We start from the raw sequence: 24,733 nt of genomic DNA, 5'->3' as shown, positions 1-24,733 counted from the left end.
TTTTTTTTCAGGTGAGGAATGAGTTGACCATTTGTAGAAGTGACCCAGGAGAATATCTTTTATATCCAGTTGAGGTAAGTAGGGTGTTACCTTAAGGAGGCAAAACTGCATTTTAAATGTCAGTAAGAAAACTTAAACTGAATCAATCATATTACATTAGACAAAGGGGTCCATTTACTTTTTCCCAGACTACCATGAAGGCAATGGAAATGGAGAAAAACGAAGAGAAATCTGGAGGCCTTTCACGAGCCCATAGGACTTGCTAACTGATTAAATATGGGGGGGGGGGTTGGTGAACAAAAAAGAGGCATCAATGATGATGCTTAGGGTTTTGGTTAGAAAGAGAAAAGCATCTTCTAACAGCTGAAACTGGCCTGGTACTATCAGGTGGACCCTGGTGTTCCCTGTTAAACAATTTCACAGAACATCAACATCAAACAGGACAGAGATGTGACTTTTATGGATCAAGATAAAAGCAAGACCCCTTGGTAATCCTGTCTGTAACCCAATCCTAAACATTGTCCAAAGCACAAAATGACCAAACATCTCCCATCCTGGCCAATGCAAGGACTGTTGCTTCTTTACCAACTGTAGGTTTAGCCTCCCTTCATTCCCCCCACCTTCTAGGAAAGATTAGCTAAGATAACCATAGAATTATCTCTGCTTTCTGACAGTATTAAGTCCAGAGCAAAGCCCTGATTCTTGGACCTGCCCCCAAATCCCCCTGTGACACACAGAAATCCTATAGGAAGCCTTTTCTAACACCCTCTTACTGAGACACTCCCTGACTGCAGTAAGTCAATAAATCCATCTTTGGTCAATTACAGGTGTGTTCTTGGTGGTCTTTGGCTGAAGGGCATTGACTTTGGTATAAGTAACTCAGACTAGATGATGGTGCCATTTCCTGAGATGGGGAAAATGATCGTGATCAGTGGTTATGGTGACAAATTCTGCTAGCCCTTTAGCAAGACTTTGTCTCTGGATGTCCCAGATAGAGCCTGGAAGTCTTGCCAGTCCCTCTCACAAGAGCTCTAAGGTTTTCCCTCATCCTCCATGCTGTTCCCTCTAAGGCATCATCAACTTCATTTACATTAAAACACAGAAGGAATTACTAGCTGATTTTTAACGTGTACTATGTGCCAAGAAGTGTCCTAAGGGCTCTAGATGTTTTAATCCATTTAATTCTCCCATCGGTCTTATGAACATAGGTACTACTGTTTTCAGGTTTTACTACTGAGAAAACTGAGGTACAGAGGTTCCAGAACTTGCTGAGTGAGGATTCGAACCTGTATCATATTCTAGGTTGGCCAGGGCCATCCTCCAGCCCCGGAGACTCGGACAAGCAGCCATCTTGTTTGTAGTCCTCAAGGACTTCAACTCCCGGCAGACCTTGCGTCAGCAGTTCTCCACACACAACAAATCCCGGCGTGCCCCGGGCGGCTTGGAGTGGAGGGTTCTAGAAGGCGTGACGTGGGGTCGGGAGCGGGCTCAGAAGCGGGCGCCTCTTGGCAGTCGCTGTGGCAGCCGCTGCCGGGTCTGGGGCCGCGGGCAGCCGGGGCCGCGGGCGCAGCCTCCTCACCTCTCCGGCCATGGCCGCGCTTGGCCGGCCTTTCAGCGGCCTCCCGCTGAGAGGCGGCTCGGACTTCCTACAGCCGCCACCGGCTTTCCCCGGCCGGGCCTTCCCGCCGGGGGCGGACGGCACCGAGCTGGCCCCGCGGTGGGAACCCCGCGCCGCCCCGAGCAGCCCGGGCGGGAGCGCGGCGCGCGGACGGTGAGGATCTCGGCCGGCGGGCGGGCGCGGGCTATTTGACCCTCCCCGCGACCTTCGGCGGGGGCTTCTCAGCCCCAGGTTGCTGATGAGGATACTGAGCCCCACAGTCGGTTACCGTTAGTCGCCTGAGGTAGCAAAGCGCGGGGGTCCGGTTCGGACCCTGGCCCCCCTGCGTCCCGGGAAGTGAGGAAACGGTCCGAGCTCGCCCAGGGCGTGCGAGGAAGGGAGCCGGGTCGAGCCGGGCCTGGAGCTGCCGTGGGCGCGCACTCGCCTCGCTCCCTCCAGACCGCGGCGGAGCCGCCGCTGCTGTTAACTTTCAGCGCCTCTCGGACATTGAGTTTTCTCATCCGCAAGTTGGGACAGAAGTGGGTCCTCCTAGTGGGATCGTAAAATAAAGTGCTTAGCCCGGTGCCTGCCCCGATACGTTTTCCCTACGGTGGTCCCCCTCAATTTATCTCCCCCGGTCTTGACCAAATGAGAAGTTTAGATTTCAGTCTCTATACCTGGCTGACCTTGTGACCTGTATATCCATCCCACTCGGCAAGGAAGGGGACCGCTGGTGGGAATGGGGTGGGCAAGATTATCGGAGCCAGAAAGTGGATGCTGAACGCACCCGCTCAATAAATTTCTCAACTGACTGATTTTCTGGTTTGTTTCAACAGTGTTTCAGTTCACCATAGAAAGAAACACAAGCGAGAGGAGGAGGAGGATGAGTAAGTTTCAGGTGCCTTTTATTCACTTAACGGTCACTTAATTTAACCTATTTTATATCCATGACTATTTGTTTTTAAGTGAAAGTGTGAAACATCAGGTGTCTGAAAGGAGGTCCAAGGAACTGATAACATGGGTTACGTTTTAGAGAACGGAGCTGGGCAGGTCAGAGAGAAACTTGTCACTCTGTGAACAATTGTATAGCTTGGACATGGAAGCAACCTAAGTGTCCATCGACAGATGAATGGATAAAGAAGATGTGGCACATATACACAATGGAGTATTACTCAGTCATAAAAAGAAACGAAATTGAGTTATTTGTAGTGAGGTGGATGGACCTAGAGTCTGTCATACAGAGTGAAGTAAGTCAGAAAGAGAAAAACAAATACCGTATGCTAACACATATATATGGAATCTAAAAAAAAAAAAAGGCTCTGAAGAACCTAGGGGCAGGACAGGAATAAAGACGCAGATGTAGAGAATGGACTTGAGGACGTGGGGAGGGGGAAGGGTAAGCTGTGACAAAGTGAGAGAGTGGCATGGCCATATATACACTACCAAATGTAAAATAGATAGCTAGTGGGAAGTATCCGCATAGCACAGGGAGATCAGCTCAGTGCTTTGTGACCCCCTAGAGGGGTGGGATAGGGAGGGTGGGAGGGAGACGCAAGAGGGAGGAGATATGGGGATATATGTATATATATAGCTGATTCACTTTGTTATACAGCAGAAACTAACACAACATTGTAAAACAATTATACTCCAATAAAGATGTTAAAAAATATATATAAGCGATTGTAATGTTTGAACTTTGAGCCATGTGAATATTGTTATATGCACAAAATAAAAGAATTCGCAGAAGGCTACGTATTGAAAAGTCTTACACTCCTTGCTCCCAGTTCTCCCCAGAAGTTACCCTTGTTGCCTGTTTCCTATGTCTCCTAAGGAAGATAATGTAAAAATTTACAAGTTTATGACTGTATATAGTTCTGGTTTTTTACATTGTAAGTAAGATACTGTTCACACTACAACACATCGGATCTTTTCATTTTACTCTCCTGTAGCTTGTTGCATATGGGCACATAGAGTTCTACCTAATTTCTTTTTCAACAGGTGAGTGGAATTCTATTGTAAGGCTAGGTACAGATAATTAACCAGTCTCCTAGTGATGGATTTCTAAGTTAATTCTAATCTTCGTTATTACTAACAAATCTACCATGACCACCATTCTTTTTTTTTAAACATCTTTTATTGGAGTCTAATTGCTTTACAATATTGTGTTAGTTTTTGCTGTATAACAAAGTGAATCAGCTATATGTATACATATATCCCCATATCCCCTCCCTCTTGCGTCTCCCTCCCACCCTCCCTATCCCACCCCTCTAGGTGGTCACAAAGCATGGAGCTGATCTCCCTGTGCGATGCAGCTGCTTCCCACTAGCTAGCTATTTTACATTTGGTAGTGTATATATGGCCATGCCACTCTCTCACTTCATCCCAGCTTACCCTTCCCCCTCCCCACCTCCTCAAGTCCATTCTCTACGTCTGCGTCTGCATCTTTATTCCTGTCCTGTCCCTAGGTTCTTCAGAACCTTTTTTTTTTTTTTAGATTCCATATATATGTGTTAGCATACGGTATTTGTTTTTCTCTTTCTGACTTACTTCACTCTGTATGAAAGATTCTAGGTCCATCCACCTCACTACAAATAACTCAATTTTGTTCCTTTCTGTGGCTGAGTAATATTCCATTGTATATATGTACCACATCTTTACTCATTTATCTGTCGATGGACAATTAGGTTGCTTCCATGTCCTGGCTATTGTAAATAGTGCTGCAGTGAACATTGGACCACCATTCTTTTTAAGTTCTTTGTATATATTTGCAAGTAGGTAAATGGATTCCTAGATGGGAAATTGCTGGATCTTAAAGTATATACATTTTGAATTTTGGAAAAAGTTGTTGCCAATTTATACTCCTTTGACAGTGGGAATGCCTGTTTCTCCATCTTCTCAGATGGAGATTTTTTGATCACCACTTAACTGATAGGTAAAAAATTACATCTCATAGGCAGACAGTCTTAAAAAAAAAAATGAGTAAAAGATTTCCCCAAAGGGGATATCCAAATGACCAATTAAATGAAAAGATGTTTGACCTCATTGGTCTTTAGGGAAATGCATATTAAAGACACAATAAGATACTCCACCACCAGATACTGGAGGGTTCTGTAGCACCAGGAACTCTCAAACACTATGGATGAGTATGTAAATTGCTACAACACTTTGGGAAACAGTTTTGCATTATCGCATGAGTTGAAGATGCACATATCCATTTACCCAGCAGTTCTCCTCTTGAGTATGTACATGTGCTCATCAGGAGACATGTACAAGAAAGTTCATAGCATCCTTGTTCATGATAGCTCAAAATTGGAATGTCCCTGAACAGTACAATGGATAAAGTAAATTTTTTGCTGAGTTCAATTCAGCAAAAAAACAAAAACAAAAAAACCCCACATCTATCAACCTAGATGTGTCTTACAGTATGAGCAAAAGAAACATCACAAGAATGTATATGTATACAGTATAATTCCTTCTATATAAGGTTCAAAACCAGGCAAAACTAAAACCTTGAAGATTGCATATCTACATACTCGAAAATGTATTTTTTAAAAAATGAAGTGATTACCATAAAAGATAGTATTTACCTACAGAGAGGAGGGAGTAGAGTACCATTTTGGGATTCTGACAGCAGTCTATACCTTGTATATTATTTTCATGGATTTTTTTTTTTTTTTTTTCCCCTGGTACACGGACCGGGGCACGAACCCATGTCCCCTGCATCGGCAGGCGGACTGTCAACCACTGTACCACCAGGGAAGCCTCTGGATTTTTGTTTCATAATTATTGTATGTACTTTTATAAGTGTAGGCATTTTATAATTAAAGAAATTAGATCACTGTCTAATTTGTATTTTGTAAATTATAGGCGGTGTTGAACATCTTTTAAGCCATCTGTGTTTCATTTTGTGTGAATTGTTCATGTTTCTGCAAATTTTTTATTGGCTTATTGGTCTTTTTCTTGTTAATCTATAAGAAATTTTATTAAGGAAGCCAGTATATTATATATGTTTTGTTTTCTCCAGATTTGTTGTCTTTCAACTTTGTGTATGTTCTTTTTTTTTTCTTTTTTTGCCAGCAGAAACTTTGAATTTTCTCATCTGGTTGATACATAGACTAATGAGACAGTAGATTTGAATGTTGTCTCAGTTTAAAAACACTTCTGGAAAAAAAAAAAACACTTCTGGGACTTCCCTGGCAGTCCAATGGTTAAGACTCTCCGCTTCCAATGCAGGGGGCATGGGTTTGATGCCTGGTTGGGGAACTAAAAATCCTGAATGCTGTGGTGTATGGCCAAAAATTTTTTTTTAAGTAAATAATAAAAAACCTCTGGACCAGACAATATTTATGTTCTTTATAGCCTTGGGATTACTGTAGATACACAGGGACCTCTTTGCTTTTATCTTTTGGGGTTCCTTATAGGAGATTATTGAATAAAGGGTTCCAGTGTCATAAATAAAAAGTTTGAAGTGTACAAACAATTGGCTTTAAAAGTTAACCATCTTTTATATAACTGATTCATTTTTTTGTGAAGCTGAAACTAACATACCATTGTAAAGCAATTATACTCCAATAAAGATGTTAAAAAAAAAAAGTTAACCATCTTTGATATACACGTGGAGAGATTGAGGCCCTGAGACTGGACAGTTGGATGTCACATACATAGAAGTGTGCTGCCCGCCTGCCACTTCCATAGCTCTTATCAGAACTTTAAAGTCTTTTATATCCCATTTTCTTTGGGACTTAATCATCATTGATCTCTAAGTATTTGCAAAGTGGACCTAGAGGCATGAAATAATTTAGCCCAAATTATGTTGGAGATCAGAGATCAGAACCCAGCTCTGATACTCAGTTGCATTTAAAGATCTTTTTAAATATATATATATATATTTATTAGGCTGCTCCAGGCCTTCATTGCAGCATACAGGATTTTTTAGTTGCGGCATTTGAACTCTTAGTTGCGGCATGCATGCGGGATCTAGTTCCCCCACCAGGGATGGAACCCAGGTCCCCTGCACTGGGAGCATGGAGTCTTACCCACCGGGCCAGCAGGGAAGTCCCTCAGCTGTATTTAATAGTTGAATTGTTAGATATTCTAGATTCATTCTGCTTTTTCTTACATGACTTTTTTTTTTTTTTTTTTGACTGTGTTGAGTCTTCGTTGCTGCACGCGGGCTTTCTCTGGTTGCAGCGAGTGGGGGCTACTCTTTGTTGTGGTGCAGTGGCTTCTCGTTATGGAGCACAGGCTCTAGGCGTGCGGGCTTAGTAGTTGTGGCACGCGGGCTCAGTAGTTGCGGCTCATGGGCTCTAGAGCACAGGCTCAGTAGTTGTGGCGCACGGGCTTAGTTGCTCTGCGACATGTGGGATCTTCCCAGACCGGGCTCAAACCCACGTCCCCTGCATTGGTAGGCGGATTCTTAAGCACTGAGCCACCAGGGAAGTCCAACATGACTTCTTACGTCTATAACTTTTTCTTCTGCTTTCGAAAACGTCACATACTTTATCCAGATACTACAGAAATGTTTGATTTATGGATAGACATTCTTAATACTTTCTTATGAATTAAAAATAATTATACACGAAACATCTCATTTAATAATTGATTCCAGTCAAAAATCTAGGTTCAAGAGAGCATTATTATTTGTCAGATTTTATATTGCCAGAGACTTGAATGTTGATTTTCATAGTCTTGACATGAAATAGAAATTTCTTTCTAAAATACATGCTTCCTCCTTTGACTCTTAGTTTAGAATCAGAAGCTGTGGTAGCCATTAATGAATTTTTTGGTTGCAGAGCTGTGTTCTGGTCTTGAGATTGTGCTTGGTGATGCCCAGGCAATAATGTACTTTTGGTCTAAATACTCAAATAGAGCAGGGCAGGTTGTCTATTTAACTTGCTTCAGGACAGGTCTCAGCGAAACACCAGGCAGGTCATAGTGCTTGCAGATACTAGTTCGTGGTAAGAACTTGAACAGTTGAATTTCCCTAACAGGCAGGAGGTTTTAGTGAAAGTGGCAAAGAGGTAGGATTCAGGGTCTGTCTCTGGGGTCTGGTACCCAAAATATCAATACAACTCACCTTACATGAAACTTTGGAGGGAGCACTTTAGTTTTCGAGGTCCTAGTTTCCACATGTGCAAAACAAAGAAATTGGATTTGATGAACTCTAAGGTCTCAAGGAAATACAAAATTTCTAGGAAGTGAGGATAGTTTATGTTGCAAGGCAGGAGAAAAGTGCACCCCATTATTAGGGACCCATAGGGCAAATGACAGCCTCTGCCATTTTTGGAGAGAACCAAGAAATCAGCAATATCATTTGCATCTGTAGTACTTGGTGCAGACCTGATGAAGCGAATATTTTTGCCCTAAGGGAATATAGGATGCCTGCAGATTACCTCCTCATATGCCCAGTGTAGTGGAGCAGCAGCAATTTGAAAAAATATGGCTGGCACTGAATTGCTACTTTGTGATTTTTGTATTCTTTACTTCCCACTTGAGCTTTCCAGAGCCGAATAAGTAAGAACGACTTTAAATTCCCACAGCGAACACTTCTAATCTGGAAAAGCAAAAATCTTGCAGTTGCAACCTAATTTGACAAATGTCGGGAAGGGAAACATCTCAGGGAGGCTGTGAGAATGACAGAAAAGAAAATGTGTGATTTTCCATCTTGCAATCACACACTGTCAAAAATTAGAGGTTTTTCGTAGAAGAATTTGATTAGAGATGGGGGATGATACACATTTCATTTATATTAGCCAGGATTTTCATTGATTTTTTTTTTTTTTCAGTTGTCCAGTAAGAAAGAAAAGGCTAACTGAAGCAGGGCTCTGTGCTGGTCCTAATGACTGGATTCTTTGTGCACATCAGGATATAGAGGGTCATGGAGTAAATCCGTGCACTAGTGGCCTTTCTGCACCTGGCATGTTAGATGTTATTTGTGAAGAGATGGATCAGACAACAGGAGAACCACAATGTGAAGTTGCCCGAAGGAGGCTTCAGGAAATTGAGGACAGGTAAATGGGCAGCATATATCTAGCTGCTTATTATTGTTCCTATGTAACATCTCTACTCTTTCAAGTTAGTCTAATTCATCATTTGGTGATTCCTTGATCCTCAATATATCAGACTATAAAAATCAGAAAGCTCAAAGTATACACTTTAAATGTTAAAGTAAGTTCTTCTCATAGAACTGTACTAAATACTTTCACTTACTATCTCTGAATATTACTTTTTGGTATGAGGGTTTTTAGGGACACATTCTTCAAATTTGATTGCCTCTAATGTAAAGCATTTTGGTTAAATGTTGAACAGCTCTTTTGTGTATACTTTTTTCTCTCAGGTATAGTCTCATATTTTACTTGATATTTTGCTGTAGCACCTGTTGCGTTTATCCTTGTTTTTATTTTTTAAATTTTTTCCAATTAATAAATATATAATAGCTTAACTAAATAATTTTTCTTTCTTCCTTCGCTTCTGTCTTTATTTAGAATAATTGACGAAGATGAAGAAGTTGAAGCTGACAGAAATATTAACCATCTTCCTAGCCTTGTCCTTTCTGATACCATGAAAACAGGTTTGAAGAGGGAATTTGATGAAGTCTTTACAAAGAAAATGATTGAGTCCATGTAAGTTTTGGTTTCTGGTTTCCATTCAGTTATGATCTTGGAGGGAAAACACAGTCTCTAGACATTTCCTGATCGCCAACCAAGTGAAAGCATAGTACGTTTGTATTTAGCCCAAGTCGGAGACCTTTTCTTAGTTCATTGGGGTGAGCAAAACGCTACGCAAGCAGGAGTTGGCTGCCTTGTGTACTCAGCCCTGGGTTGTTTTGAAGTCCCAAAATGCACTAATAGTCTAATATTTGGAAATGGGAGGATTGGCAAGAAAGAACCCATTCTCATATGTATATGTGTAGCTGATTCACTTTGTTATACAGCAGAAACTAACACATCATTGTAGAGCAATTATACTCCAATAAAGAAGTTAAAAAAAAAAAAAACCCATTCTCTCAAATACCTATGATAGGATGTAGGAACCACATTTCAAAAGTACCTTTTACCTGGCTCTCTCAGTTATCTAGGACCACTATTAGGACCTAGGAAACAAAAGTCTCCCAGCAGTCAAAAAAGTTATCACAAAGGCCACAATCCACAGCTCATATTCTTACCTCATAGTGTGTAGCCCCTCAGGCCTTTAGCTCTAAGAGCCATTTTGCACTTAGTTTAGACCCAGTTTGATCAGCTCAGTTATCTGGTTTCCTCAGTCATCAGAGTAGAAACACAAAAACAGCAGAACAGACAAACTCATAGTAGTCAATAGTGACAGTACAGTGTGAGAACAGGATAGGCAACTGGAAAGCAAACATAAGAACCTGAAAAGCAAAGCAGCCTGGAGCCCATTTACATAAGAACTAATGATAGCCCTGTAATTCTTGTAGTCCTTGAGCTTAGATGATTTCAAGTGGTCATTGCCGACTCTGTAAAGTACAGTTGTCTCTTAATATCCATGGGGGGGATTGGTTCCAAGACCCCCTGCGGATACTAAAATCCAAGGATGCTCAGTTCCCTTATATAAAATGGTCTGAGGGCTTCCCTGGTGGCGCAGTGTTTAGGAATCCACCTGCCAATGCAGGGGACACAGGTTCGAGCCCTGGTCTGGGAAGATCCCACATGCCACGGAGCAGCTAAGCCCTTGTGCCACAACTACTGAGCCTGCGCGCTAGAGCCCATGAGCCACAACTACTGAGCCCGCGTGCCATAGCTTCTGAGGCCCGCACGCCTAGAGCCTGTGCTCTGCAACAAGAGAAGCCACCACAATGGGGAGCCCACACACTGCAACGAAGAGTAGCCCCCACTCGCCACAACTAGAGAAAACCACGTAGCAATGAAGACCCAACACAGCCAAGAATAAGTAAATAAATTAATTAATTAAAAAAATAAAATGGTCTGAATCAAAAACCCACAGATACAGAGGGCCAACTGTAGTAGGCAAGTTATAAAGTGCCATTTAGATGTTGCCTAGAAAAGACTTCAGATAGACTTGGTACTCAGTGAGGGTAAGTGTCAGATATCTGAAAAATTCTCTTAGGATACAGTCCCACTGATGCCAGGTAGATGAGGCAGTATTGTCTTTAGACACAGTGGGTTCCACTGCTGCTCGATGTTAGCACACAAGGGTTTTGCATTAGCCTCCTAGCTTGATCTTATAATTCTGACTACCCAGCCCTTAGGGTGGGTAGATAGTTTAGCCAAGAGTAAGCAGGTCACATTGCCCTCCAGCCTAAAACATAGCACTTTCTGCTCTTGGTAGTTTTCCAGAAGCTAGCCTTGTGTGTGTGTGTGGGGGGGGTGTGTTCTTCATTGTTTGTGTTTTATTTTTCCTTACTTGCCCTTGGGTCCCAGAAACCATCAAACCATCACTAGATGGAGAGGGCAGCGAGGGGGTGGGGTAGGCACAGACAGTGGCTTACTGCAAAAAGCATTATGTTTCATAGCTGTACTAAGCAAAAGGCATACTGAGATATTTTTAGTGTTTGGCCAATGTTTCTTTTTCATTTATAATGGTTTAGTACAAGATAGTAGCTCACATCTGCTAATATTAACCACAGTTTAAGAAAACACTATAATAAATCAAGGGCCTCTGTTTTACATGTTGAATGTTTATATTCTAATCACAGCATCAGTACAACCAGTTGGTTTGCTTAAAAATGCATGCAGAACTGTAAAATTTAATGTACTTGAGTGGCCTTTGTAAAGATCAATTTGGATTGTCATAAATCTCCTATTTAATCCCATCCGTTTTTAGATGTTAGGTAGCAAACATTAGTTTTTCAATGTATATCTTTTATTTTCATGTTATAAAATTATTGATAAAAATCTGTATTTTATGTCTTAGGAGCCGTCCTTCCATGGAGCTTGTGCTCTGGAAACCTCTCCCTGAACTCCTTTCTGATAAGCCAAAGCTGTCATCTAATGCTAAGAACTACACAGGAGAGAGCCAAACTAAGCATGCAGCTGCTGGCACTGCCTACCCTCAAAGAACTGAACTGTTCTTGGAACCTCGGCAAACAGGGTTGCCTGTTTACACTAGTTTGGAGACAGCTGCTTGCACGGAAGAAGAGATGGAACTTTAGACACCAGTTTCTATACTAAAGTTGTCAAATTTTAGAAGGCTTATGTGTTCAGTCATGAGCCTGCTTGTACAGTATAGGGACTTGAAAGTTTTGAAACGGGTGTAATAGCTCCACCTGTGATTTGGGGTGGGACTCTCATTTTGGGTAGCCATTTCTTGAATTCAACTTTTGCCAAGGAAACTTGTCTCAAGAGAAAAGCAGTTTTCTAGGGGTCTTATTAAAGGAATAAGGAGTACATTCTGCAAAGTCAAGTATAGAAGCTATATGTGTAAGCATGACTTTTAAGTCATCTGTCACATTGTTTATATCATTCAGATACTTGAGTTGAAAAAGATGCATTAAGAAAGTAGGATGCTCTCCTACTATGTGTACTTCGACAGTCGAGCCACAACTTCATCTGTAGTTATGAGCTCTGTTTACAGTGGTGACTATATATGATTGGGGAGAAGGAGAAAGGAGGCAGTAGTTTAAGCCTATGCTGGGGAAATTAACAGAGGCTCTGAAACCTGTATATTAGTTGTCAATTCATTGTAGCTATATTGATTAGCCAGTAGCATTGTGGCTCCCCTCTTTGCCTCTGAAAATGGAATGAAAAATACAAAGAAAAGGTTTTTCCTTTGAGGCTCTTTTGCCTTGTGCTACTGTTGCTCCTTGGTTTCCCTTGCATAATTGATAAGCCCAGCTATTCAGTAATGTTTACAGCTTAATTAACTTTGAGTGATAGTTTAAAAGGTTGTGAGGTAAACCATGTGCGAATTGGCTCTGGGAGAAGCATCCCTCAGGTAATACTGGGGCAGTGCTGTATCAGCTAAGCCCAGCATATAACTTCTGTAGTTAAAAAAAAAAGTTGTGCCTGTATAAGCAAGTTGAGTTTTTTAATGTTAATTTAGAAAACAGTGACTGAATAATTAGCTGAGCACATATGGGCAAGTGACATTGAGATTTACTGAAATAGCCAGTTTCAACTATGGTGCAGTAAGCCTAAAAGTTAGAGAATAGCTTCCTGCTAGCAGGAAATCTTCATCTTGAGGACCTTAACCAGGCTCAAGGCGTCCTCTGAGGGTAACCAGGATTGAAGTTTTTTATTTCTCAGGAAGAGCTCTTCTGCGTGGCAAGGACTCAGTAGTACGAAGTAAAATGACAATTTCTTTAGTGCTACAGAATATCCACTATAACTTATTGAGTGTAATACTAGCTCTTTTATCAGACAATGGGAGACCACCCCAGTTCTTTCTGTTTTGTTTTCTGGGTTTCTTTTGCCTTTGTTGGAATCAGATACCTTGTGTAGAAAACATGGTTTATGCCAAGTAGAGGTGACTTTAGGAGGCAGCTCCCAGGCAATTTTGAAACCCATGCCGAAGTCCCTCCCCTTTTTACAGATGGCATAGAAGTCACAAGTCTGTTAACTGGACTGTTTCTTCTCCTGCCTGTTGTTCCTGCTTTCTCTATTTCTGTCTGGATAGTCAGGAAAAGATTTAATGTTTAATATTTAAACAAAATATTTAATGTCTACACAATAAAATTATTCAAACTTCAAACCAGTATTGAAACAGTTGGAAACCAGCTAATAGTTTCTTAATCTCAGATTTAGAGATGAATGTAAACTGTATTCTGTTGAAACATGCAAGTGTTTGATTCATGCCGTTTAAAAAACTCCTGCCTCTAGGTAATTGTTAATGGGACCAACTTGTAAAGTTTGTAGCCTTAAACCTCCATGCATTTGTTCTGCTACAGCTCAAAAACATGAAGTGACTGCCTGGAATTTGGAGTTAGTCCCAGTGTTCAGGTGAAGGAGAGGTGACAGCTTTCCAAAGAAGGACCCAAGCACACTAACACTGTCTTCTATAGGGATTGTTGGGCAGGCCTGGGATCCAGGTCTGTACAGTGAACAGGAGGAAAGAAGAGCTCTGAAACAAGGCTCAGATACCACGGGTATATGTAGGAGAGAACTAATAAGATTCTGTTAAGATCCAAGCAGAACTTGTTTCAGAAGTCATTTTACCTGACATGATCATTATTTCTGTAGGAAACATGGATGTTCAATGCTCCTTTTTAAACTTTATCCTGCATATGTTTGTACAAAAATTGTCGTCTTCATCCATGTGGTGCTTACTCATCTGAGCCGTCTCCACAGTCCCCATGCCTCTGCTTTGTTTTTCTTTTGTAGAGTAAGGCTTTTGCTTTTGCCTTAAGGTTTCCCTATGGAATTAACAGGTCTTCATTTTGTACAGCTTTTGCAGCATGGATCAAACATTGGCTTACTATGCTAATGTGTGAAGAGAAAAAATTATCTAAAGCAGGTGAGCTTTAATGAACAAATGTGTATTTTCTCTGAGTTTGATTAGGGTGTGTGTGGTTTTGTTTTTTTTTATTTCATATGAAGAAAGTTAAGTGCGGTTCTCACAGATATTAATCAAATAAAAATTGCTACTCATTCTTGAAAAGGTGCAAATGTAAAACTTTAAAAATGAGTGGAAACTAGAACCATGAGAAAAATGTTCACCAGTGGGTTCATTAATTATTTTGTATCTGGAACTTGGTTTTGTTTTTTAATAGTGATAAGGATGGTGGAGTACTTGGAAAGTTGTGGAAGATGCTGTTAATTTTACTTTAAAATGAGAATCTGGTGTTTTTGTATTTTGTTTTCAATAAAACTTAAGTGTTTTGGACTATTTGAGATATTGTGTTCCTGCACTTAAGTAAATGAAATCAAGTTTGGGACCTTTAAAAATAGGGAGTAGGAAAATTCCTCTAGATGTCCGGTTACATGGTCATTCCTTTCTTGAATTGACAGGTCACTGGGTGGCGGTATTGCGTGCATATTTACAACCATTAGTTGATAAATGTGGATCCCTGATTTGTGGGCAGGCAGAGTTTGAGTTGCAGCTACAGAAAACTCAGGATATTGTTTTCTTTACCAAAATTTGGAAATCATAGCTAAAAGTTATCTTTTTATAGATTTGTAAACTAAGCCTAAGTAGATAGTGACAATTTAGTATAATAATCCAATTCACCAGGTCCAGGGTTCCTACTTGACCAGTGGTCTTTTTACAGCAATACCTAACATGTTTAGGTTTCACTGAAATAATCTACAATAAAGTATGGTTCAGGCAGTGTAACTTTAAACTCCTTGAGGGAATATAGTTTTGTATTTATCAGTTTGGTTCAGATATTCTACTAGTGGCATTTGAGAGATGAGCTACATGCAGTTATGTGGTGTTAGACTATATAGCTCCAGCAAGACAGGAATGTTGTCTTTCAGCGACTGGTTAGTGGGTAAACAAGCCAGTCTTCCTGTCCCTAATTAACTTTAGAAGTTAGTTAGAGGGTAAAGATTTAATCTTAGAAGATTAGAATTTGATGCCATAAAATATTCTTGGAGTAGGAGGTATTAATTACCTCTGCCTACAGTTCTGTCCCTACTTTGCCTGCTCCAGTAACACACCTAGTAGAAAAGCAGAGAAGCACACATTGGTGTTACAAGGCCCAGGGAAATGGTGTACAGGTATCTGTCACCTGCTGCTTTGAGTTATGGACAACCTTCTGCATTTAACAGAAATCTTGCTTTGGTTTTGCAGAGAAAGATGTTTTTATTTCTAACCATTCCATTTAGTGTTTCAGTATGAAGATAGGATATCCTGAGTGTTTAGTAATTTTCACCCATCTGTGCAGGAAATGAAAACTCAATCTACACAGGTTGTGTCCTGTGTGTTATTCCTGTTGTACAGCTGTTTCTTTCACGTGATGTCATTGAATGTAAATTAGTTGAGCCCCAGTCTTCAGATGCTTGTTCTATAATGTTGAAAGCTAAAATGTATCTGTAATTACATCTGCCTACACAATCCCTAAATAGATTCTCAGCACTTGTTTTCAGTTCTAGAAAATCTGGTGATCAGGTTTTTAATTGTGGGGCAGCTGGTGGATTGTTCTTACACTTCCAAAACAGAAACTCAGAGATTAAGCAAGTTTGCATTGCCAAGTACTAGGATTGGGCTCTGGTTTCAGCAACCAGGGACCTTAGGCTCTCTTGCCTACTAGTATGCTTGTGGACACGCCCCCAATCACACCAAAGGCATTCCCTTGTACTTGGCTGTAACCATAGCCTGCTTTGCCTTGCTGCTGGGGATTCTTCGAATCCCATCTCGTTTGGTCTGCTCACTCACTCTGACCTCCCCAGAGGTAGTCAGTAAACACTGGCATAGAATGCTGGCATGGGTAAAATAATTTCTATAAATTAGGGGACTCCTTTAATATCTTGTAAGTGGATTCCCAAGGAAAAGATGCACCTTGGATGATGAGGTTATCAAGTCTGTAGTTTGGGGGTTGTAACAGGTTCATTCTTCTGTGAAACATATCCTAGAGTGTATGTAATTCTGTAAGAGATTAAAACCCTTCCAAAGTGGATTAGGAGATAACAGTTAACTTTTGAGTGCTTGGGACGGTGCCTGGCATATACTAAGTGTTTATAATGCATCGTCTCTTTGAATCCTCTAGCAGCCTTTAGAGATACTATTATACCCCTTTACAGATGAGGAAATAAGTGGTAATTTATGCCCAGGGTTACCCAGCTGAACTGGTGGCAGAGTTGAACCCAGGGAGTTGGAGTCTAGAAAATCCTCTTAATCTCTATAATAATAGCAAAAGTATTGATATTTAATGGCATGTCCTTCTCTAACATGTTAATAGCAAAAGTTGTTAAGTGTTCTAGCTCTGCCATTTACTAGCTGTAATACTGGTCAATTAGGCTGAAGAAACTGTCTCAAATATAGTAACTGCTCAGTGTTTACTTCAGGCAGCCAGGAATTGAAGCAGGCAGTAATTAAGGGGGGAAAGCCTTCAGTCACTTTAAAAAGTGGCATGCTCACTGAAGTGGGATAAATCACTACCATGGCAAACAGTGAAAACCGAGAGAGAATAACAACAATAAGACTTGAGGTTCAAGAAGGAATCAAAGAACAAAGACACTGCATTGTACTTTTTAACTGAACAGGTAGTTTTAAATAAATGGAGAAAGCACCTTCCAAAAGTTACACTAGCAGGGAAAGATTCCATCAAGCATTTACATAGTAAATTTCTATTTTACAGAAGATTCTTGATCTTTACTTGAACTGTACATGATGAGGGAAAAGGAGCCCCCTCAGGTAGGTGTCCTCTCTGCTTGCAGAAGCAAACTAAAGGACCTAAGATCAGAGGCAAGCCTGGGATGCCAAGATGGGTAAAGAGAAATGATAAAGGGCCATTCGTTAATTCCATGTCTAAGACACTTTTCTAGTGATGCTTACGTAAATACTTTAGGGCAAACCACTGCCCTTAAGATAAAGGTACAACCTCAGAATCTCTAATTCTGGATTATAGTAATGTATCTGTGTACCCTGGACTGCTGAATGTCAAAAGACAATACTTGGGGTGACCTATGAGGTTTGAACAAATACTTTAGAGGAATTCTCTAGGACCATACACCCTCTACTTTGGCTTTCTGAATGAAGCACAGGCTTCTGTGCTATATCCTCCAGCAGTGTAATAGTCAAGAAAAGGGCATCAGTATTGGATCACTCCTTAGACACTAATCAGCTGGGGAAAGAGTTCACTGGCAAAAGTGTCCTCCCAGGAATGGTCTACACCAAGCAGAGAGGACATGTCACTCAAGGGAAAAGGGGAACCCTCATAGCTACAGTCACTATAAGCATCCAGTAGGTAGGAAGATGGCTTCAGGCAGTGGCTGGTTGAAAGCAGATCTGAGATACCCAGCTCTGGAATGAAGTCATCTTCTACAAGTTCTTCCTTCACTGAGACAGTGAATTCAGGGTGATCTTTCTCTGAGGGACTGGAAGGTGCTTCCTCAATTTTCACTACCACATTAGCTTGGCTCTCTGTCTCAGAGGGTATCTCTAAGACTAGGGGCTTTGTATATATGTGGTCAAAACGAATCAGTTCATTAATGGCTTCCAGCTTGGCTGATGACGTCCCCAGGGATGGAGAGGGGGGTACGGGTAAGGAACTGGGTCCTTCTGGGTCGACTTCTGGGAGCTGCTCCAGGCTGGTAGACTCTGGAGAGGGACATCTGAAGAACATAACTGGGTCCAAGTTGAACAAAATGCCCAACAGGATATCAGACTGTAAAAGGAAAAATTAAATGGAGTTCAACTATTAGAATGCACTGAGAATCTACCTTAGTGCTAGGTTCCAAAATGTAAATTAATCATTAGGCTATAGGATGACCTCCAGGACCCACCAGACCCATTTATCTATACTCCACTCCATGTCCTAAACCACCTGGAAATAGGAAGGTAGTTAATGTTCACCTCCAACTCAACCGAAACTACCTTCTCTGCCGTCATATGTCTGGTTAGGGATGTCAGGCATCAAACAAATGGAATTAAATAGTTATACACCTCTTTAGTAAACCTGAATAAGCCCTACCTCAGAGTCTGAAGAGTCAACACCGTCAGAATCCATGGGGAGATGTTCTGGAGGGGTGACAACTGGGCCTGCACCTGCTGCAGAGGTGCACGTAGTCTGAGTGCTGCGGACTCAGCAGACCCGGCCACCGGCCTCGCTCCATTCCCCTGGGAGGAAAGACCATAATGAATGAACAGCTCCAACAGCTGAGAGTCCCCAGGGAAATACTTGCCAGGAAGCTGTGATTCTTGACTTTCAAGAAAGCTAGAAAACTATTCTTTAGAGCCGAAACCTTTCCCTTAAACCTTTGTTATTTCCATTTTCTCGAGCCCTCCTCAAGAAGAGATAAGAAAAGGAAGGTAAGACTAACTTCATTGTGATTTTCTGTACAATGAAACATTTTTCTTCCCCAAGCAAAGATTCAGGCAGGACCAATATTCTTAAATAATATCTTACTTATATTCTCAATAACGTTCCTAGTAATAAAGTTCTATAGTGAATTTCAGCCCAGAATCTTTTTGGATAGTAATTTTTTTAAAAGTTTGTCCTAAACATTATCTTCTGAGTAGAACTGCCCTACTGTCAACCTTAGACCACTTAAGTATTATCACTGAACTTGCCATGATTCGTAAATTAAAACCCATACATCACTCTTCTATCAGAAAGGTGTCACTATCACAATGAATCCCTTCTCTTCTCAATCATATTCATCAAAGAACCACTATAATTTCAGTAGCATTCAAAGTCAGGTTTGACTGGCTCTCTTATCCTGGTTCTCCTTAATGCTGGCATGGTAGATATATCTTGTCGACTACTGGCATTTGTTAGTACTTGCTCTTGGAGAGTCATGTAACTTATTTTAATTATTAGGACTTAGTACTATTCGCTACACTCTTGAAAAATGAATAAGTATCATTAAAGAAAGAGGTCATGTCACTTAAAACCAGTTCTCACATACGGCACCAAATAAAGGACATGACTTACTTTGGTCTCTGCCTCCTCTTCAGTCACTAGGGCATCCATCCCCAAGCGCTGTCTCAATTCCTGGTTCTCAACTATGAGGCCATGAGTTTTCTCTCGTAAAAGCTGATTTTCTAGCAAAAGTTTTTGGTTCTGGAAGAAAGTTCAGAAGAGGCTATTAAGACATCTAATTCCTTCACTTAAGAATCCACCTGACAGCGTTTCACTACAGTAGGTTTCCTTTCCTTCTCCCGGGTCTTTTGGAAAACTCTATGCTTATGAAGTTGTTCACAGTGGGTATTAGAAGGCAAGATTATAATTACAAAAAAAAAGCTATTTAGGAAGTGCCATCTCACGGGGTCACATATAACACAATGCCCCCAACTACTAATAGAGACTTCAACAAAGAGTGACTTGTGGCTTTAATTTAGTGACTTGTGGCTTTTAATTTTAAATATGACATTTAAAAAAATCCTATCTTGAACTGGTGGGTAATAATAAAAGTGGTAGTGGTGGGCTGTAAAATCAACATGTTAAAAAAAAAGAACACCACAAATATGCTTATGTATTCAAGATGTGTAACTGGCAACAATTTAAGTTTAGGTAACAAGTAGACCCTAGAAGGGGAAGGGAACCGTTAGTGGACTTTTGGATAAGCCAGAAAAGGTCTCAACTTTAAGTAATGATTTCCTATCTGCTTTTACTAATTTTTTAGTACTAACTGATAAAACATTGTTGTAATGTTGTAATTCACCAGCTTTGAGATAGAGCTAGCACCAAATGCCAAGAGGGTCAATCATTTCTGCTCTCATCAAGCTTCACCACTTAACCAACTACCTATCTACCCTAACTTAGATTAACTAAAAGTTTAACTTTTAATTATATGTCCAATTGTCTTCTAAAGGAGATGAAGCAACCATTAACCAAGCGAAAGATATACAATGGATAAAAGATACGAGTTAGGCCTTAAGTATTTTTACCTCTTCTTCCAAATCTACCACTTGTTGCTCCAGCTCACTCATTCGAGCTTTCTTTCGGTCTCTGGCAGTCTGAGCTGCTACTCTGTTTTTCAGTTTCCTGAGAACAGAAAGAGATATACCACACTGAGTCATCTCAAACCTTATTTATATCTTTATTTGAAAACTTGGCCACCTGGTGCTTTCATTTTAATTTACAGTATAAGGTAGACTAATGGTAAAATACACTTCAGGCTCCTCCCCTCAAGAAAACAAAACCAAAAAAAAAAAAAAAAAAAAATCAGCCTTCTGTGGATCTAGCTTGAAGACCTACTTTACTCTCCCCCATACTGAGTCATCCACCTCCGTCTCATCCCTGGCCACAGCACAAAGGCTGGACACAAATATTATTCACCTTGCATCATAAGATATTTCCTCCTCCCCTTTCTACTCCCCCGTTGCTTCCTGACTCCAATCCCCTCAAACAGGATCCAACCTGGACTGATTAAATCTAGTAAAGGCTGCAATCGCGCTAGAACATAAACCCTCCCTCCCTAAACCCAACTCAAAAGAGGGAGAGGCTGATGCGACTTTCGCCCTGGTGCTGAAAGCCTAGGCCCGTGTCTACTCCAGGAGGCACTTCATAAATCACACAAAGCACAATGATCATAAGAGAACTAACATTTACGGAGAACTAAGTACTAGGCATTTCTCAATCTCCCCAGCAGCCTGAAGTAGATACCATTTTAAGGATGCAGAGGCTGAGTTTGACTAGTGAGCCTTACAGCGCTCCCAGCCCCCTTCAACAGCTGACATTTCAGTTCCGTGCGCCTCCAAAAAAAGTAGGTTAACCAATTGGCTTCATGTCACAGCCCAAGTTCAGAAAAGCTGACCACGGGTTTGTGGTCACAGCTAGAGGGCCTGGAACCCAGGTACCCTGATACCCAGCTCTGGTTATCTCTAATCAGATAGAAAAGAAGTAAATAAAAAAGGCCTGCGCAGCTCTGGACTCCACCCAGCGCGGTGGATCTGCTAGTCCAGACTTCCTGCCCCGCCCCGCGCCACGCTGGCACCGGAATGGCCCGGCCACCAACGCCTGAGCGCTGCGGACGGTCAGCGCGGCCCCAGGTCCCTGTCTCGCCTTCGAATTCGGTCCCAGACCCCAGGCCCTCGCCCTCCGGCTCCGCGCCTCGACCCTCGCCCACCTCCGCAGCGCCTTCTCCTCGGGGCTCAGGTGCGTGAGGCGCTGTCGTTTGCGCGCCTGGGGCGGCCCCCCGCTCGCCGCCTCCGGGCTGGCCCCTCGCTGGCCCGGCACCATGACCGGCAGAGCCCGGCCGACCGGGGCTCCGGCGGCGGCGGCGGCGGCGGGCTGGCCGGACAGAAGCAGAACTTTGGGTGCCCCGGCGGCCGGGCTCTGCGCGGCTGCCACCACCACCATAGCCGGAGCGTGTCTACGCGAGTACGCGTCCCCGCCGCCCAGCGGACCGGTCCCGCCGCGCCCAGCCTTTCAACGATCGTGGCCCTCCGCGATTGGCCAGCGCCGAGTGACGCAGGCCTATCTTGGCTCCCATTGGTCTGGCCAATCCGGAGGGGGTGGGGCCAGGGCGTCCAGCGTGGCGGCCGCGATGCCGGGCATTTTTCGCCGGGGTGACCGGTAGGCGTAACTCGGCGCTGGGAGGGTGTGGGGCACCGGAGGGCCGGGTCTAGGGAAGCCGCGTGCTTGTGAGGAAGGGTCCGGAGCCAGGCGGAGTTTTCTCAATAAATGGAATTTCCCCCCTAGGCTGACGCAGAGTTTAATTCCAAACCGAGATATTTCCAGACCAATTTTTACGGAGACTAACAGATTTTTACCCGCTCCTGACAGAACTGTATCTTGTGCGCCACTTAGGGCCCGGAGCTGAGCAGAAAATCGAAAGACCAGCGCGAATCGGGGCTTGGGTTAGAAAAAAGCCTGCAAAGAAATTCCGCGAAATAAGTCTTTAGGGAATGAGATCGCGCGTTTTAAAACTAGGTTTAACTCATAGTGAAGGCTTAATAAACCTTACGTGGTGTTCTCTCAGAGTGGCAGGAATACGTGTAATTTCATTTTTCTTTGCATCTCTAAACTTTCTGCTATGAGCGTACATTATTATTATTATGAAATGAAAAAATGGCATGTATAAGACATGAGGGGAGGTTCAGGGCTCTTGCCCGCGTGTTGCGGCGCAAAGGGGCGGGGGGGGGGAAGGGGGACTTGTGAAAGAGGGGCCTCCGAACGGTAGCTAGGGACCAGTTTAGGCACAGGAGTATTAAAATGGAGAAACCCGAGGAAACACCCCACACGGGCATTTTCACTTTTTTGAAGCAAATTATAAAATGTTAAGTTCCCTAGAATTACAAAGCAATACGTTCTTTAATAAGTAGTTACTGCTTCCTCAATGCTCAGCACTGTTCTAGGTTCTAGGGATGCAGAGATGAGTAAATCTCGTAGCTGGTGGTTGGAAGATATGCAAAAAGTGAAAAGATAGAACCCTTCCAGGTAATTCTTCGCTGTTACTAAGTCAGGTTAGCTCTTCAATTATATTTTGGTGGGAAGAAAACAGTATGGGAAGAAGGAATGAATGAAAGCAATTCAGTCTTTCGATATATAGGCCCTTTCAAGGGCATAGTTTCCGTCATTCCCAGGACTGGACTGTGAGCCTCCTAGTATTTTCTTCTCCAAATTGGCAGAGTGAATCAATGACTTTGTTTAAACTGAGCTGGCCCAGCTCAGGCCATCCTGAACACAGGCTGCTTCTGAGGACTGGGAAAGAGATGGGGGCTAATCAGAGACCAGGACAAAACAGCCTGCCTCCTTTTTAACTCCCATCAGCCTTGAGCTAGCTGGGTCCTAAAGTGCCTGCAGGGGTGGGAGACTCTCTACTGGCCCTGGGACCTTTGGGGAGAATTCTTCAGAATACCTTCTGGTTGAGACCTACTCGTTCCTGTTAAAGGACCTTGGAAAGCTGTAAGAGGTTCTGAGAAAAGTCATGTAATTGTCATGCAGTCTTTAAGTTAATAGTTGTGAATGCCAAAAGAATGTCTGGCACTGTGTAAGAAATCTCAGAGAAACTAGAAGAAATTTAAATCATTTAGACATAAAAAGAAAATGCATGAGGCCTCTATTAGTCCATCATGGTGTAAATGAGTAACCATAAGGAGAAGGTACAAGATGCTGGGGCAGAGGAGAAAAATCCAGTGGATTGCATTTTAGTCTTGGTTAATTGGGTAGAAATGGAATGTTGAAATCGACTCCCCCAGCTTTGTTTTCAAGGCTTTCATCTTTTTGATAAACATGTTAAATCATACTCAAAAACAGTAATTGGACCCAGTGCAGATTGCTGTCTGTGGAATCGTCAACACTCGTGTCCAAACCTTTAAACAGTTTTATATCCTCTCTGTAACACTTCTCTGATAATTCTTGCATCAGATGCCAGTAATATTTTAAAACAGTTACTAGGCACTTGTGATAAGAGCTATAAAATGTATAAAATACAAAGTTCTTAGTCTTTGTGAAATGCAAGAAACAGTAGAACATTAAGTCTAAATAAGTAAAAGAACTACACCAAACCCAGTAGCAATCTGAAACTAAAATTCAAGAACTGATCTCTAATATGGTAGCCACTGACCACAGGTGCCTATTGATTCTTTTTCCCACCTGTCTTTTTCACAGTCTCCATTCTAGCACTCTTCACTCACATCACTCATGCTTAATCTTCCCAAGGTGCACTGCCCTGAGGTAGAAAAATCTCTGGGGCTTCGAACAAATAGACCAGTCAAACTATTGGTGATGAGATTGAAAAAGGAAATGACGCTCATCACTGAGTATCAATCCCTTTCCAACTCCATTGGTTCTAATTCCTTGTTTTCAACAAAATTGATGGAAGATAAGATTGAGTTGTCAGCTGGGACTGGAATACAATAATTTTTAATAATAGGTCATTATGTGACTTGGCTTCTAACTTAAAAGATGTTCAAACAATTGAAGGACATCGTTATAACAAAATGCCTTCCTTCCCCATCCATTTAGTTATACGAACAATGTTTTGGGGCACTTTTTTTAATTAAAAAAAGGAATAAAATTAATGCTGAATCCTGCCTCACTATAGCAATAAGTATTGTTAATCCACTGATACATGGCGCAAAGATACATTTCCAATATTTTACTCTCTATGTTTAATAATTATCAAAATTTGGAATATTTGTTGTTTTGATAAAATTTGTACTGATTTTAATTGTTATGGTAGCTCCATGTAGAATAATTTTTTATGGTTTGAAGAAAGCTTTAAAATATTTAAATGTGTATATTTTTATGCAAGGTAGCCTATTGGGTAATCAATAGTAGACTTTTAAACATAAAACTATATTACATTGAGATAAAAGTCTGTAAGGAAAGTAGAATGGAAATATAACTTAAGAAAGAGAAATAAGGGAAGTTTTCTGGTTCTTAATAAAGAGCTTGTTGATTTTTTTTTAACTTTTGATTTTGATATAATTTCAAACTTACAGAAAAGATGCAAGAATTGTACAAAGAGTTCCGGCAGACTCTTCACCCAAACTTTTTTTTTTTTTTTTGGCTGTGTTGGGTCTTCATTGCTGCACATGGGCTTTCTCTAGTTGCGGTGAGCAGGGGCTACTCATCATTGCAGTGCGTGGGCTTCTCATTGAGGTGGC

At 41.7% G+C, this 24,733-nt stretch overlaps 2 protein-coding genes across 3 annotated transcripts; one reads left to right on the top strand and one right to left on the bottom strand.

The window, feature by feature from the left end:
• The first annotated feature begins 739 nt into the window (after positions 1-739).
• On the top strand, positions 740-14,400 carry CCDC117 (coiled-coil domain containing 117). Of its 2 annotated transcripts, XM_027124392.1 has the most exons (5): positions 742-1,771; positions 2,434-2,484; positions 8,383-8,607; positions 9,082-9,219; positions 11,489-14,395. In XM_027124392.1, exons 1-5 carry the CDS (start codon positions 1,590-1,592, stop codon positions 11,724-11,726), a joined length of 834 nt encoding a protein of 277 aa, XP_026980193.1. In that variant the 5' UTR covers positions 742-1,589; the 3' UTR covers positions 11,727-14,395. The 2 variants fall into 2 exon arrangements, with proteins under 2 accessions (XP_026980194.1, XP_026980193.1); XM_027124393.1 differs by lacking the exon at positions 8,383-8,607 and having other exon boundaries at positions 740-1,771; positions 11,489-14,400.
• Positions 14,401-16,690: 2,290 nt separating this feature from the next.
• XBP1 (X-box binding protein 1) lies at positions 16,691-21,495 on the bottom strand. Its single transcript, XM_027124391.1, is given in 6 exon segments — positions 16,691-17,840; positions 18,147-18,254; positions 18,257-18,292; positions 19,110-19,238; positions 20,066-20,162; positions 21,247-21,495. Coding segments are annotated over 6 exon segments (1,161 nt in total). The 5' UTR covers positions 21,480-21,495; the 3' UTR covers positions 16,691-17,282.
• Between the last annotated feature and the right edge of the window lie 3,238 nt (positions 21,496-24,733).

The sequence above is a fragment of the Aethalodelphis obliquidens genome, unplaced genomic scaffold (genome assembly GCF_003676395.1).
Source record: "Aethalodelphis obliquidens isolate GAN/ISIS:26980383/991018 unplaced genomic scaffold, ASM367639v1 scaffold28, whole genome shotgun sequence".
In the NCBI taxonomy this organism is placed as follows: domain Eukaryota; kingdom Metazoa; phylum Chordata; class Mammalia; order Artiodactyla; family Delphinidae; genus Aethalodelphis; species Aethalodelphis obliquidens.
The sequence above is the reverse complement of the archived record's forward strand: the minus strand, read 5'-3'. Positions and strand labels throughout refer to the sequence as shown.